We start from the raw sequence: 16,862 nt of genomic DNA, 5'->3' as shown, positions 1-16,862 counted from the left end.
CGAGCGTTTGTGGAGGTGACTGTTGAGGGTTCACAGAGAGTGGATGACCACACCTGGTAGTCTGGAGTCCTTGCCATGGGTAGGGCTTTTCTTCCCCAGGAGGTCTCTAGCCGCCCAGTGATTCCTCTGCTGCGAGCTGAGATGCCCAGCCGGTTCATCTGGAGATCCAGGAAGGCCCCTAAGAGTTGATTTATTTTTTTTTTTTTACCTACAAAACAAGGTCTCTCTATGTAGCCTGGGCTGGCCTAGAACTCATGATAACCCTCTTGCCTCAGCCTGCTGAGTACCAGGATTATATGTATGAGCCACATTTGAGGGCTTTAATGTCAATTCCAGTCTCCTTCCAGTTTTTCAGTGTGGTCTTCTCTGAACAAGACACAGGTATATTTTGATTGTGTGATATGAGATGGAACTTGCTCTGGAAGTAGCAATAAATTTGACAGAAGAGAGGGAAGAAGGAAGGAAGGGGGAGGAAGGAAAGAGGATTTTATACACAGCAGGTACACACTTCCTTCTTTTTCCTTCCTTCCTTCCTTCCTTCCTTCCTTCCTTCCTTCCTTCCTTCCTTCCTTCCTCCCTCCCTCCCTCCCTCCCTTCCTTCCTTCCTTCCTTTTTTGGTTTTTTGAGACAGGGTTTCTATGTGTAGCCTTGGCTGTCCCAGAACTCACTCTGTAGACCAGCTGGCCTCAAACTCAGAGAGATTCACCTGCCTCCTGAGTGCTGAGATTAAAGGCGAGCGTCGTCATTACCACCACCACCACCACCACCACCACCCGGCTTATTTCCCTCTTTGGGCAGTATATTTAAATCAGTATGACTGTCTGAACACTGATTTTTTTCTGCTGTAAAGTAGTGATTCCAGCTTTGTTGTCGCAAGACTTGCCCTACAAGAGGGAAGAGAGGTATCCCTTACCAGTCACTCTTTTCTGCATATCAACCAGCACCTAAACTCCAAAACCAAAATAAATCTTCCAGCTAAAATCCTATGAAATCAAAGTAGCACAATTATGTAAAGTGTGAAGTAAATTGAAGCAGAGCTGCTGAGCGTGAACGGCAGTAGACACCGCTGCCTTCTGGAGACCCAGAACACCGAGCCAGCAGGGCTGGGAACCAAACCTATAGCTTCCTCATGAAGCTGAGGACCCGTGGGAGGGGCTAACCTGTTCTTAGGCTGGTATTGGCTACTCTCAGTCTCCATGGAAAAAGAAAAACAAAGTCTCAGAATTTCCCACAGATTTAATATAGCAAATTTGAGCTCATCATCAATGATTACTAAACCAAGGTTTTGTGTGTGTGTGTGTGTGTGTGTGTGTGTGTGTGTGTGTGTGTGTGTGTGTGTGTTGGGAGGGAACAAAAAAATCGTAGAAACTATGAGGCAATTTATACTCCCAAGAATTCAGGACTTTGAAATTAGCAGATACAAAAAAATTAAAAAATAAAAACCTGTGAAGAAAATGTTGAAAGAAAACAATGAGGTCATAAAAATGAGCGGGCAACAAAGCTAATGAAATGACCAAGTTATTAGAAAAAGAACTGACTAGAACATATAGAAATAACATAATCATTGAAATAGGAAATTAAGTGGATGAATGAAACAGCAGATTAAACACAGTTAAAGGGAGAAAAGAAATAATTCTGGAACAATTACCCAGCATGTAGCACAGGAAAGCAAGGGGGTGGAAAATATGAATGAGCAGCTGGATGATTTGCAGAACAGAATATAGATGTCCAACACATTTCCAAGCCACAGTCTCAGAAGAGAGAAATAGGAAGAATGCAAAGGAGGAATTATGTGAAGAGGTGAAGTCTGAGAGTTGGTCATAACTTGGGAGAAGGATGAATTTACAGACAAAAGAAACACAACAGAGCACGCAGAAATCAACCCACATTTAGACTTCAGTGAAACTTGAAACAATAAACACAGAGAAGGAGGCAGAGAGAGACACCACCTCTGAGTAACCATGAACAGCAGACTTCTTGACCGCAACAATGGAAACCAGGACACAGTGGATCGGTACCTCAAAGCACAAAGAAACGTGTGCATGGCCAAGACACCTCTCTTGAATGGTTGTAGGTGCTGCCTAGCCTAACAAAGGACTGCAAACTTACCAGCTGAACACACATAGATCAGATATCTCATACAGCCTAGGGGTTTGGGACATGGCTCAGTAGATAAGAGCACTGCCACACAAGTGTGAAGACCTGAGTTTGAATCCCCAGCCCCAACATAAAAACCAAATGTGGCCGTGAATGTGCCTGGAACTCCAACTCTTTGAGGACTAGAGATAGGGTTGCCGGTCCAACTCCAGCTTCAGTGAGAGACCCTGTCTCAAAGGAATAAGACAGAGGGTGATATAGCAGGATGCCTGACAGCCTCCTTTGGCCTCCATGTGTGCACGTGGGGGTGCCATGTGGGCATGCATGCCCCTACAACACCAGAAAGAGGGCCTTGTTTAACCTAGCTGCATTCTGCTTCAGAATCTCACCAAACCAGCGTAGGTGTACGCTGGAGTTCTAGTCTGACATGAAGACTGACTAGGGAGGGCGCTGCTCACTGGAAGAATTCATCTCTACGTGGCAGATGAATGGAGGTCTTTATTCTCTTGTTGGCTATTGGCCAAGGGCTACTTTGAGCTGCTAGGGGCTCCCCACAATCTCTTGCCATGTGTTCCTCTCTGTAAGCCTGCTCACGACAAGGCTGCCTACCCTTTAATATCCAGCTCGCTAAGACTGAGTCCTAGAAATAAGCACCCTGGGAGTATCAGCCCATCGTCGGCTCCACGCTGCCACTCCTGCCTGATTTGTTACCTTTCTGGTTGCTGTGATGAAGTACCCAGCAGGAAGCAGCCAAAGGAGTAAATGGTTATTGTGGCTTACGGTTCAAGGGGATACGGTCTACCCTGGCAGGGAAGGGTTTAGTCACAGGAATAGGAGGCCAGCTGGTCATGGTCCCTCAAACGTATTTCAGTTGTAGTCAGGAAGGAAAGAGATGAAACTGGTGTTCAGCTCTCACTCTCTCCATTTTATTCCGCTCAGGACCTTAGCTCATTGGATGGAGTCTTACCACCTCAATCCCTCACAGTCGTTTAGATCCCTTTGAGTTGACAATCAAGCTTAACCATAACATGCCTCTGTTCAATGGGATGGGGTCACATCAAAACATAGAAGGTTGGAGCTGCTGTGGCTCTCCATGGGATTTGTCTGTCCACCAAGAGGGAAAATGAAGACATTTTCAGATGCATACAAACAGAGTTTACAGTGAATATGTCTTTTTTTTTTTTTTTTTTTTTTGTGTGTGTGTGTGTGTGTGTGTGTGTGTGTGTGTGTGTGTGTGTTTCGAGACAGGGTTTCTCTGTGCAGTTTTGCGCCTTTCCTGGAACTCACTTGGTAGACCAGGCTGGCCTCAAACTCACAGAGATCCGCCTGCCTCTGCCTCCCGAGTGCTGGGACTAAAGGCGTGCGCCACCACCGCCCGGCTGAACATGTCCTTATTAAAGGATATTCTTTAAAAGAAGTTGGTCTTCACAAGAAGGAAAACAATATGGAGGGAGACTCAGGGTTAGAAATATAGTCGACAGTTTACCCGGTGAATACATTGTAGTATCGATTTCATATCAAATTACCCACCAAACTGCAGCTTTAAATAACTGACCTTGGTTATTTTGCATAGTTTCTGTGAGTCAGTAATCAGGGAGAGGCTTAGCTGGGTGGGTCTGGCTCAAAGAGGTTACAGCCAAGCTCCCCACCCAGGTAGAGGTCATGGGAGGCTGGGCCACCTGTTTCCAAGCTTACTTACTCGGTGGTTCAGGGCAGGCCAAATCCTAGTAGGCTTTGGGACCAAGACCCTTAATTCCTTGTCACCTGGGCTTCTTTGCAGGGGTGCCAAAGTATCCTTAATAGGCCCAACACAAGGTTCTGGAGGGCCACCATCCTTGTCAGTGAATCTGATCAAATAGTGCAGATACTGATATCTATTTCATAGGAGTATTAAAAACCAGTAACTATTACACAAAGATGGAATGTACATCAAGAAAACCACTGTATGGGGGCTGGAGAGATGGCTCAGAGGTTAAGACTGTTCTTCAAGAGGTTTTGAGGTCAGTTCCCAGCAACCACATGGTGGCTCACAACCATCTGTAATGAGATCTGGTGCCCTCTTCTGGCCTGCAGGAATACATGCAGGAGGACCATTGTATTCATAATAAACAAATGTTTAAAAAAAGATATTAAAAGAAAACCACTATATAGTCCTTAAAGGCCCAGCTAATTGGTGATAAAACAACTTAAAACTTCCTAGTAGATTATAGGGGTAAATTTCTTAAGTCTTTCCTGATTATGGCATATCTTAAGATTTCTGGTTCAGTTTTGGGTTATTCAAACTGTCAAACTCATTAACATAAAAATTGAAATGATTATACTTACTGAGCATATGTAAGTTCCTGCCGAAAAAATTCACAATAGTCTAAGCACGTGTGGAACATAACTTAATAACTGACAAGAAGCAATTTAAGGAAGGAAGAGCCACTTTGGTTCACAGTTTAACGGGGTAGTCAGTCACAGCAGGGAAGGGATGGCGGCAGGAGCCTGCAGCTGGCCACATTGCATTGGCACTCAGGCAGCAGAAAGAAGACAGGAAGTGAAGTGAGGCTGTAACCATCAAGGCCTCTAGAGTACTGGTTCTCAACCTGTGGGTCGTGACCCCCTGGGGTTACATGTTGGATATCCTGCATATCAGATATTTACATTATGAGTCATAACAGTAGCAAAATTACAGTTATGAAGTAGCAATGGAATAATGTTATGGTTGGGGGGTCACCACAACATGAGGAACTGTTAAAGGGTCCCAGCTTGCTTAGAATCACTGCACTAGAGAGACTCACCTCCCAAAAGTTTCACAACTTTACAAAAGAATGTCACAGGCTAGGGACCAAATGTTCAAACATGAGCCTATGGGGGTTGAGCATTTCAAATTCAAACTGCAGTAGATCTCCAAGGCCTAACTTCCAAATAGCACTGATAACGAGGATTAAATTTTCAAACAATAAACTTCTAGAAATAACAGCACATTACCAAAACCATGCAAGGTCAATGCAGTAAAATAAAATTACTATCCAATCCCACTCATGCACCTAAGAGCAAGAATCCTAAGACTAACACCAAGCCAAGTCTGCTCATGTATTTAAAGGATATTACATTGGTTGTATCCCAGTTTTAACATTAATACTCCATATACAAAAGTTATTTGTTTGATCTGGGTGGGGGGAATGGTGCACACCTTCATTCCCAGCACTCGGGAGGCAGAGGCAGGCAGATCTCTGAGTTTGAGGCCAGCCTGGTCTACAGAGTGAGTTCCAGGACAGCCAGGGCTACACAGAGAAACCCTATTTCAAATAAATAAAAAACAAAACAAAACAAAAATTATTTATTAGATTAAAAAGGGAAAACCCACCATATATACATAACACTTACTTATTCATAATTAATATAAAATAAATCTTGGAAACCCAGTGTTAGAGGAGAGTTTTCAAGACTTTAGAACTCTATTTAAAATCAGTAATAAATAACAAGACCAAATTTGTGTACATGTGTGTAAATGTGTGTGTGAATAGGTGTATGTGATCACTGTTTCTCTACTGTTTTCACTTTAAGTCTTAGTGCACTAAGACAAGAAATAGAAATAACCTGTGTGCCAATTAGAAAGAGGAACCGCCACTCAATCATTTGTCTGTCTATAATGAAAACCCAAAGGTATCTGGGTAAATTACCAGAAACAAAAGAGCTTAAGATTACTGTATTTAAGACCAGTAGATAAAAATCAATTGTTTTGCTCCATACTACCCAATATGTTAACATTTAAAATAGCAATATAATTTATAATGTACCCTGAATGGATCTAACACCTATGTGAAGGCATCATGGTATTTCACTAGAGAATATTGACAAGGCCCTGGAAAATGAAAAAATTTATAAATCTTGAGGCAATTGGGATCAGGAACATGTCAGTTCCACCCAGTCCCTCCAGGTAGATTCACGACAGTTCTCATGAAAATCCCAACGTCCTAAGTGAGGTTGATATATTCTTGCATTTATATATATGAGCAAAGGTCCAGAAGAGTGACGCAGTCTCAAAGAATGAAGAGAAAAGGATGGAAGGCTCTCTTACGACATGGCAAGATTATGAAAAAGTTGTAGAAACAGAGATACCAATTTTAAATGCAGTTACGGTAGTCCACAGGGAATACATCCCGAGACCCCTAGAGATGAATGACATCTGAAACCAACTAGTATCGAATCCTAAGTATGCTGTTTCCTAGACATAGTCACTTCTGGTGATGTTTCACTGTATAAGTTAGGCATAGAAAGATGAACAACACCAGGGCTGGAGAGATGGCTCAGCACTGGCTGCTCTTCCAGAGGACCCCGGGTTCAATTCCCAGCACCCGCATGGCAGCTCAAGACTGTCTGAACTCCAGTTCCATGTGATCTAACACTCTCACACAGACATACATGCAGGCAAAACACTAATGCACATAAATATATATATATATGTGTGTGTGTGTGTGTACATATATATTTAAGAAAAAATTAACAACACCACATAGAGCAATTATATAACAACATACTATAAAACAATTCTTAAATATGGATTCTACTTCAACATATCTTATATGTATTTTCTTGACTAAGCACCTTATAGTTTTCTGGTGTATTTGTGTTTGCATCTGTTATGTTAGAAAGGGTTACTTAACCACAAGCACAGCAACACAGAACAGTTGGTCTGATAAAAGAGATGGTCCTAAGTAGTTAATGGGCAGGTAATATGTAAGTGTGGAGATGTTGGACCAGAAGGATGATTCACATTCTGGGGCAGGATAGAGTGGGGCCATGAGATATTTCACCATGATTCATAGAATGGTGTGCCAAAAATTATATGAATCATTTATTTCTGGAATTTCCCATTTAATAATTTTAGACCACAGTTGACAAAAGGTAATAGAACCCATGGGAAGTAAGAAGGGTACTATAGACCAGTTAACCAATACATCCCAAGAAGAGGCCAGGAAATACCGCACAGTCAAGCAGAAACCAGACTTGTGGTGGTACTGTTATGGCACACCATAAGGAAGGGGGCTGGCGGTTACAAATGGTTCTGGGACATCTGGTTATCAGAATAGGAGACAAGTAAGACTTAGACCCCTAGCTCACACCTCAGTTCCAGTGGAATACAGGTGTAAGTGTAGCTGGGCACGGTGGTGCATGCCTGTAGTTCCAGCCACTCCTCCAGATGCTGAGGGTCACAAGTCCAGAGATTTAAGACCACTCTGAGAAAAAAAAACTTGAATGTGAAAGAATCAGTTTTAAAAATTTCAGAAGGAAATTTGTACAGACCTGAATGTCTTCAATAAGACACATAAATCATCACATGCAGCCATATTCCAATTGAGAAATTCTGTGCATTGTAGGGCAGTTTTTAAAAGTAAAGACGGGGCCAGCAAGACAGCCTAGGAGCTGGTAGTGCCTACTGTCAAACCTGACTACACGAGTTTGATCCCATCCCCCGCGTGGTAGGAGGGACCACTTCCTTCAAGTTGTCATCTGACCTACACACACACACACACACACACACACACACACTCATACACATACATACACACACACACACTCATACATACACACACACTCATACACATACATACACACACTCACACACGCGCGCACACACGCACACATACATAACACACTCATACACATACATACACACACACACTCATACATACACACACTCATACACATACATACATACACACACACGCGCACGCGCGCACACACACACACATACATACACACACACATACATACACACACACTCACACACATACATACACACACACACTCATACATACACACACACACTCACACACATACATACACACACACACTCATACACATACACACTAAAGCGACGTGATTGGATATAAATGTCAAGCATAATTTTAAGAGCAAGGTGTATATGTTCATACAGTGGGAGATTGTTCTTTCTCCGCTGTCTACATCTGGGTGGGCATGGTTCTGGGTACAGTATATGTTCATACAGTGGGAGATTGTTCTTTCTCTGCCGCCTACATCTGGGTGGGCATGGTTCTGGGTGCAGCTATGCTGCCCTCTGGTGTCTGACTGGTGAATGGCAGCAGAGCCGCTTGTTAAGAGTGAGCAGGGCGGGAACCAGACTAGCCAAGTTGTAGCCAGGCTTATCCTATCCGGAAAATTTTGAGCAGCTTTGGACACTCCTGAGTTGAGTTCTTCTCCCTTCTCCTCACTCTGTACTACTCTCTGAACCTGAGAGTAATGAGTGTAACTCCACTGATGCATGTCTCAGGTGAAGCCAACTGATCCTGCTCTTGACTCTGCCCATGTGTCCCATCCTGGTCCCTCACCTCATCCCCAGGATTCAGCAATAGAGTACTCAGTGTCTTCCAGGGAAGGAGGGACTGGGGGCTGATGCTCATAAACCTTTGTCCACATTCCCTTTATGCAGTCAAGACACCTTTTGGGCGATGATGATCTGGTCCTCTAGAGGAAGCTGATGGATACAGAGGAAACAGCAGGGGGGGGAGGGGCAACTTAACGAGGTCATATATGGGTGTCAGGGTTTGCCATCGAGTTTGGGGGACAGAGTGTCTCCCACTCATTGACTGGACTACAGGGCTGGTATCAACACTTCCTAGGGGCTGGAGAGACTGCTCAGTGCTTGAGAATGCTTACTGTTCTTCCAGAGGACCAGCACCCACATCAGGCAGCTTACAGGAGATCTGATGCCCTGGATCTTCTAGCCTCTAGGGATGTCTGCACACATATAGCAAACATGCATAGACACACACACACACACACACACGCACATATACACATATACATATATATACATATATATATATATACGTGTGTGTGTGTGTGTGTGTGTGTGTGTGTGTGTGTGTGTGTGTGTGTGTATAAATTTAAAAAAGACTTCCTGGCAGTCTGTTGACCGTGGGAGCTGGACCAGGTGCCCCCACATCTTAATGAGGCTGGGCGACACTGGGACAGTCATCTCCAAAGTCCTTGGGGTGTTAAGGCTTTGACCCAGAAGCCCCATGCTAAATGAGTTACTGAGCCATTGTATGACCTTGGCCCTGCTCTTCCCTCTCTAAAGGTTATTTACTATCACCAAGCTTCCAGTTACAGGCCGGCAGTGTGGACAGAGTGCATGCTAAGTGTTCTGATTCATCTGGCATAGTAGAATTGACCAGGCAGAGCTCTCTGAGAGTCTGATAAGGCGATGGGTACATTGGTCCTGGTGATCTGAAGTAGCTTCGAGTCACACATGCTCCCCGCACAGCTAAGGCTGGGATGAGTCCCATTCAGGGTGATGGTTTGAGGAAGGTCTTCTGTCCCCAGAGTAATGTCCTCTTCTTTTATCCCAGACACCATGGAGACGGTGCTGATCCTTTGCAGCCTGCTGGCCCCTGCTGTCCTGGCTAGTGGTAAGAGTCCTTTAGGACCTAGCTCTGCCCAGCTGGCAGCCATAGCCCTTCCTGGCAGAAGGTTCTGGTCCTTTTGAATATTAGGGTTGAGAGGCAGCTTCACACCTGACCCGGGGCCTTTCCTTCAGCCAGTAGAGAAAAACAGACCCTAATTGAGGTGTCACCCACTGCTCCCCACATGGGTCCAGCTGCCCTTCTAGTAATCTCTCCAGATACCTTGGGCTCCTATGGACTTGCAGCCTAGACTCTAATTGGCCCACCCTGACCATATCTGCAAGTCATGAGTACCCCCTTGGTCTCAGTTTCCTCACCCATCACTAGATGACAGATAGATCTGGCCTTTCAGTGAATGCTGTGACCTTAGGACCGCACTGAGGCTGAGTCATACCTGCTCTATGCCCTGGGTGTGGACTCGAACCTGTGGAAGCCCATCTTCTATGATCTCCCGTATCTGACCACAGTCCTGCTTCACGAGGATCCTTTAGTGGGGACGGGGAACAGTGGGAAGGTGAGATGTCACAGGAAGCACCCATGCCTTCCTCTTGACCATGTCTCTCTATTTTCCCAGCAGCTGAGAAGGAGAAAGAAAAGGATCCATTCTATTATGGTGAGTGAGCTCCGCTGCCCTGGCGTGTGGCCCCATCCGAGAGGGACAGGCATGTTCTCCTGGCCCTGCCCCTCCTCTACCTCACATGCCTGGTTCCTTTGCAGACTACCAGACCCTGAGGATTGGGGGATTGGTGTTTGCTGTGGTCCTCTTCTCTGTTGGGATACTCCTCATCCTAAGTAAGTTCGTTCTCTTCTTTCTGTGGCTGTTAGACAGATGAGGGCAGTATACAAGCTTAGCCACTGTGTCTATGGGAAAGGGGAAGGTCTGTCTCTCCATGGTATCTCCAGGACCAATACAGGACGGGGCACGTAGTAAGTGCTCAGTAAAAGGTGAGCCTAGAAAATGTAGGTTAGAACAGACATGGCTAAAAAGAGCAGGCTGCTCTGCATCCCTCGGGCAGGAGTTTGGCCATCCCAGGAGAGAGATGCCGTTCTCCTAATGGTCTAGGAATGTGTCCCTATGTGTTTCCCCCACACGCTGTGGCATGCAGCGCACCTGACTATTTCTGCTCATCATATGAAAGGGCGAAGTTCATCATAGTGAGCAGGCATGGTGGAGCAGCTTGGTCTGTGGTAGCAGCCATTTGTGGCCTGGGCTCACTAAGACTGACCAGGAAGCAGAAAGCTCAGGATATATCCAGGGGCAGCTATCACCTCTAAGACCTGACCCCAACAACCAACTTTGGTTAGCTAGGCCCCGCCCCAAAGGTTTCTCCCTCCCACAAATAGCACCCCTACTGAGAATCAGGTATTTAGACATGACTGCCTGTGGGGTACCTTTGCCATTTAAACCATAGCACCTGGCCTCAGTTGACCTGTCCTTGTCCTCGCTGCTCAGGTTGTTCCATGCAGTGCTGCAGGCATTCACTGCCTGGGTCTGGCAGTGCCTTTGGCCGGAACGGGTTCACAGTAGATCTTCTACAGCCCGGGTGGCTGGGAGCGTGACCTTGAACGGTTTCTTTGTGTTTCAGGTCGCAGGTGCAAGTGCAGTTTCAACCAGAAGCCCAGGTAAGAATTCCAGGGCTGTGGCCAATGGGGGCAACAGGGGAAGGGCCAGGGAGGGGCTCTAGTGTGAACCCAGTGGGTTGTCTCAGAGAGAGAGAGTGTGGGAGGCCGAGGTATGAACCCGGGGATTTCCAAGTGACTTTGGGGCAAAGGAGAGGTCACAACATGGAGGGTAGGCCTCAAATGTAAATAGGGGAAGGAATGCTGAGTAAGAATGTGCTAGAACCTGGTCTGGAGGCCTTTGAGACAGCCAGGCTTGCTAAGAGGGAAGCAGGGGACCTCATGGCTGCTCTGAGGTGCAGGGCTGATACACTGCCCCTGCTTCTCATCTCTTCCTGAGGCTCTGCGCACTGCGTGGACACCTGACCTCCTTTCTACACCACATAAAATTACACCCCATTCATTAAAACAGCTACAGTGGCCATGGACCTCATAAGCCAGAGTCTGTGGCAGCCCTACCCGGGGGCAGACACTGAAGCGTACCCATAAGCTCTCTTTGCCTCTATCCCTATCAGTCCTGACTTCTCCATTCACCTCACGTGTCCCATGGTAGAGTGTTTGAATCCTTCAGGGGGCTTGGGGGGATGGATTCCAGAGGCCCTTCTTCAGTGAAGAGAATGGGGATACTCTGTAGTTTGTCCTGGACACTGGTGACAGAGTGTCTCTCCTCTTGTCCTAGGGCTCCCGGGGATGAAGAGGCCCAGGTGGAGAACCTCATCACTACAAACGGTAAATGCCATGGCAGGGTGCCAGGCGAGGGACTGGACTGGGTGCCGTGAGCTGCTTTGGGGTTCAGCAGACATGCCTCTGAGGTGCCAGGAGAAGGCTCTCCAGGACCTCTGTGATGTTAGCACTGACTGCAACCATACCTTGTTTTGCCTTCATCACGGTGGCTCTGCTTTAAACCGCAGCAGCAGCTGCTAAGGCTGTAGCCTGGGAGGGGGATTCTGCTCCCCCAGACAATGGCTCTGTGGCTGCCGCTAAACGTAGTTCTAACTAAATCTCTCTAGTTCTAATAAAACTGGAGGCTCAAAGGCTGGGGTGACGACCTGCCAGCTCAGAGAGTTAGAGTAGCAAGTGGCTAACTTTCTCTCTTTGCGTTCTAATAAAACCGGAGGCTCAAAGGCTGGGATGAAGACCTGCCAGCTCAGAGAGTTAGAGTAGCAAGTGGCTAACTTTCTCTCTTTGCAGACATCCTGGAAGCCACTCCGTTCCACATCGCCCCAACAACAACAACAAAACCCCACACTAAGCGCTCCTCCCCACTACTTCCTAGCAACCGGTTGCTACCCTCGCCTCTCTGAGCCCAGGTTAATTTTATTTAGTTAACGCAAACGCAACCCATCTTTACATAGTTAACAAATACAGCATGAACAAATGTAACACATCTTGGCCTGGTTAAACAAATATTTCACAAGAGACAGACTACTGGTGATAGTCATTGTAGACAGAATACCTGTTTCATACCAGGCAGACTCCATCTTTACCTGTGAGCTAAGCGCGGAGAGGTAGCCGCCATTAGCCATATTCAACAACCTAGGTCCAAGTTCTTGTAACCGGTGACCGCCAGGGCACGGATTGGCACCATATCTCAGTGACTCCAAATCCTGGTATCAGGCACAAGCGAGGGTTCAGCTGGGAGCACCCCCTGGGTGAGCAGCCACACACTACATCTGTCTGCCTTCTCTTGCAGCTGCGGAGCCCCAGAAGGCGGAGAACTGAAGTGCAGCCTCAAGCAGGAAGGTAGACGCTCTGCACCCCGTCCCCCGCTGTCTCACCAGTCTTCACTGAGTTTGGGCGGGAGCATCATGCTAACCTCTTCACGGGGCTCTTCTTACCTGTTCACTCTTAAGTGTCTCTCAGAGGTGGAGGAGGAACGGTGGACAGCCCAGGCCCAGAGACGCCGAGGTGTCCCTCACCCAAACACAATCAGGGCCTCCAAACAGCCTCAGGGCCAGGCTCGTATGGTACTGTCCCAGCTACCCCAGGGATGTGACTTGGGTGGGAATCACTTAGTGAAACTTCCATATCAAAGTGACATTGAGAACGGCTTCCAATAGTGAGCTGAAAACCACTTACACACACACACACACACACACACACATACACACACACTCACACACACTCACATACATTATGAAACTTACTATTCAAAAGTAGGGAAAATAATATGCCCCAACCCTTATCTTCACTGTCCTCAACATTTGGGGCTCACTGTGTGTTCATTTCCATTACTCACTGTAGGGTGCGCCAGAGAGTACATGGTGTTTGGATAAGTCTTGCAGTCAGCAGGCCATATAGGAACTTTCTGAAGCCTACCAGGAGAAACAGGACATGCCGGGCTGGCCCCATTTATAATGGAACAGTCTCTGCAGTCAGAGGAAGCCATTCAGACAGTGTCCTAGTCAGGGTTGCTACTGCTGTGGTGAAACATCACCCCCGAAAAGCAAGTTGGGGAGGAAAGGGTTATTTGGCATAATCTTCCACATTGAAGGAAGTCAGGACAGGAACTCAGGCTGGACAGGAATCTGGAGGCAGGAGCTGATGCAGAGGCCATGGAGGGGTGCTGCTTGCTGGCTTGCTCAATCTGCTTTCTTATAGAACCCAGGACCAGCAGCCCACATGTGTCTCCAACCACAGTGGACTGGACCCTCCCCCATCAACCACCAATTAAGAAAATGCCCCACAGGCCTGCCTACAACCCCAGTCACGGAGGCATTTTCTCAGTTGAGATTCTCTCCTCTCAGATGAGGGTAGCTTGTGTCATGTTGACTCCAAACTAGCCAGCACAGACAGCATGTGACAAGCTGGGCCCCGAGTCCAGGTCTCTGTGGCTATAGGTTAGGCTCACCCACAGCACCCACTCACGTGTGGTCTGGATGGCAGCCCCTGGGATATACAAAGGCAAGAAGGCCAGTTTGTCCCTTCACTTCCGCCCCAGACTCCACACAATAAGGTGTAACGGACAAGTGCACACCTTTAGCTAAAGTTGTCAATTAAAGGCTTTCTCAAGCCGGGCATAGCAGAGCGTACCTGTAAACCCAGTCCATGGGAGATAGAGACTGGAAGGTCAGAAGTTCAAGGCCAAGCTTGACTAACAGTGAGTTTGAGGTTAGCCTGGGCTGCATGGACTCTGTCTTGAAAACAACAACAACAAACTAAACAAAACAAAAAACTATCTTGTGTCCTGGACCCCAGCCTTTTCCATGATGGCTGTAGTAACACGGACCTGTGTAGTATTTTAATTCCTTGCAGTTGCCTGAACCTCCACAGGTCAGCCCCAGACAGCAGAGCTCACTGTCTCCATCTTTGGGGTGGTTGTCTTAAAGACACATGACCATTTAAACAGGGGTCTGTCAAAAACTCCAGCCCAGGAAGAAGCCACACACCCCCACACCAGCCTCCGACTGCCTTCCCTGCCTCTCAGGCTCATCTCTTCTACAGGACCTCGAGGCTTCAAGGGCATGCCATCTGGGGCATTCGTGGGCAAAGGGACTATGCTGAAGGTGGAGAGAGGACCAGGTATGGGTACCAGAAAGGATCTGGGGTTTTTAATGTGAGTTCTCTGCCTCTGCAGCCTCCGGAAGCCAAGACCAGCTGCCTGACCCTTTAGAGGCTGGCGTCAAAGCTTGAGAAAACGGCTACTTCAGACCAGATCTTTCCCCAGGAGAAGCCAAGAACGTGTGTTCCCTGAGCCTCTCCCTGTCCCCACTAACCCCAGTCCTGTACTTAAAGATGCAACGCTCACAGCCCTTCCCTGTTCACTGGAGCCAGGGCTCTGGCCCCCTTCTGTGCTGTGTCTATGTGTGTCTGTGTGTCTGCTGACTGTGGTCTTGTGGCTACTCATCTGTGGATCTCATTGTTCCCGTGAACTGTGTGTGTGCTCCCTTTCCTGGGAGGGGCTGGGCCATGCTGCCATCCATGCCTTGTGCCCTCCTGTGGCCTCCATCCCCTCTTGCTCTCTGGAGTCTGCTCTGCCCCTGAGAAGCCCTAGTCCCATCTCTGGATTTAGGTTTGAGGGAACGTGGTACCCAGGGCAGGAGTCCCCAGCTGCCTTGGGACTGAGAAGTGTGTATCATCTTTGTTGCCCTTCTTCATGGACTCAGAAGAAACTTGCTCCCGATTCCACCAGTTTTGAAGGTCTGTCAGCAGTGGGAGATGCCGAGGATTGCCTTCCTGCAGGCCTCCTGGGGTCCTTTCTCTTTTAGGGTGGCCACTGCAGAGTCCCAGTCTGTCCCACCCTTTGCGGAACACCCAGGAATTCCAGGTCCAGGGCTTCCTCTTGCTTCTGGGGAATGTGCTCCTCACATACCTTCTGAGCAATAACCCCGTAGGTTCTGGAATCCTCCTGCCTTTGCCCACCTTCTCTGCTTCTGAGACTTTCCTTTCTAGCCTAATTCATGTGGCCTGAGGATTCCTTCCTTCTCTGAAGCGGGTCTCTGGCAGGGGATGGACGGACGAGGGGATGGGCGACAGAGAGCGTGGGGGTGGGTCTGCCTCTCTGCCTTGTGATGTGGGTCTGGCAGCCGCTGCAGCTTCCTTTCTCTGGCTGTCAGGGGTCCGAGTGGAGAGGGATGGAAGGGTGCAGGCGCAGCAGGGCTGCGGGTCAGAGATCAACAGGGTACGTACAGCCTGGGTGCGCAGCGAAGGCCAGACATCGAAGGTCATCAGAGTGAAAACTCAAACCAGACCCCGCCCCACCTGTCCATTGTGTTCCCTTGGAAACTAACCAAGCCACACTGTGTACCGGGACTGCTGATCTCTGTCTTGTGATCTGTCCTCTGACAACAGAAAAATACGTAAATAAAACCTTGTTTCCTAGTGGCTCCGAGTGGCTTTCCTTCCTCTGAGAGTCTGAGGGTTTGGGGAACCTTAAAAGACAAGAGATCCTGTCCGCAGTCAGAGGAAGGAGGTCAAGACTGAAGGATGCTGGGGAGGTACCAGGCAGTCTGGGCCTCTTTCACGAAGGGCTCATAAAGCCCCGCTTTGGACCCTGTCTCCTCTGCTCCCTTTCTACGGGTCCCTGGTCTCAGGTTAGAGTAGAAAGTAGCCACAGAAGCTTAGTGACATAGTGACAGGACTGTAGGAAGGAACTGTGAGCCTCCCAAAGACATTCCCATTGCGTTTGGTGGTTTGTTTTTAAAGTACTGTTGCCCAAACAAACACAGCTGCAGGCAGATTCCGTTTGAAGGTAGCAAGCTCCCCCCTGTGCACCGCCCAGTCTCCAGCCTTCTGTGTGTCTTGGGTGAAGCACAACACTCCTACAGGGTGAGGAATAAGCCATGTCCTAACCTGAGAACGTCCAGAACATCTTAGGATCTCCAGAGAACCTCTAATGTCCCTGTGAGGTTTCTGGGTTGCTTCCAGCCACGGGGCTGCACAACAGGGGTTTGAGGGAGCTGATGGGGCCGCCCTCTTGCTAAAGATCTCAAGACTTGCTTGGGGCATTTCCCACACCCGCTCTTACCTCTGCCCTTGGTATGTTTTGCCCCTGGGGATTCTGAAAAGCTGAAGTCTTTCCAGCAGGGATCAAGTTTAATATTGTCAAGCCGGTGATGGCAAGGCTTCAAATGTCTCTGGTCATGTGTGGACTTGGTAAGGAAGCAGATGAGCTCCATTCACGGCACATTGGGGCATCAGGGAGTTCATGGCCGTGCAGGTGACTGAGACCCTGAGAGGCCCCAGACACACAAAGGATTGTGGGTACTGTACAGGGTTACTAAAACCAAA

The 16,862-nt window shown here is 47.8% G+C and overlaps 1 protein-coding gene across 4 annotated transcripts in view; it reads left to right on the top strand.

Moving 5' to 3' along the window:
* The window catches only part of Fxyd6 (FXYD domain containing ion transport regulator 6), a 30,410-nt gene extending 14,454 nt beyond the window's left edge, over nucleotides 1-15,956 (top strand). For 2 of the 4 annotated variants that reach the window (XM_028866429.2, XM_028866430.2), the window contains exons 2-8: nucleotides 9,459-9,518; nucleotides 10,087-10,125; nucleotides 10,230-10,304; nucleotides 11,099-11,135; nucleotides 11,812-11,861; nucleotides 12,826-12,875; nucleotides 14,710-15,956. In XM_028866429.2, coding sequence (XP_028722262.1) covers nucleotides 9,464-9,518; nucleotides 10,087-10,125; nucleotides 10,230-10,304; nucleotides 11,099-11,135; nucleotides 11,812-11,861; nucleotides 12,826-12,854 — 285 coding nt within the window. In that variant the 5' untranslated portion in view covers nucleotides 9,459-9,463 and the 3' untranslated portion in view covers nucleotides 12,855-12,875; nucleotides 14,710-15,956. The remainder of the gene's footprint in view (nucleotides 1-9,458; nucleotides 9,519-10,086; nucleotides 10,126-10,229; nucleotides 10,305-11,098; nucleotides 11,136-11,811; nucleotides 11,862-12,825; nucleotides 12,876-14,709) is intronic. The other 2 variants (XM_028866431.2, XM_028866432.2) reach the window with 1 other exon arrangement.
* Nucleotides 15,957-16,862: the final 906 nt, after the last annotated feature.

Source organism: Peromyscus leucopus, chromosome 7, assembly GCF_004664715.2.
Source record: "Peromyscus leucopus breed LL Stock chromosome 7, UCI_PerLeu_2.1, whole genome shotgun sequence".
In the NCBI taxonomy this organism is placed as follows: domain Eukaryota; kingdom Metazoa; phylum Chordata; class Mammalia; order Rodentia; family Cricetidae; genus Peromyscus; species Peromyscus leucopus.
The sequence above is the reverse complement of the archived record's forward strand: the minus strand, read 5'-3'. Positions and strand labels throughout refer to the sequence as shown.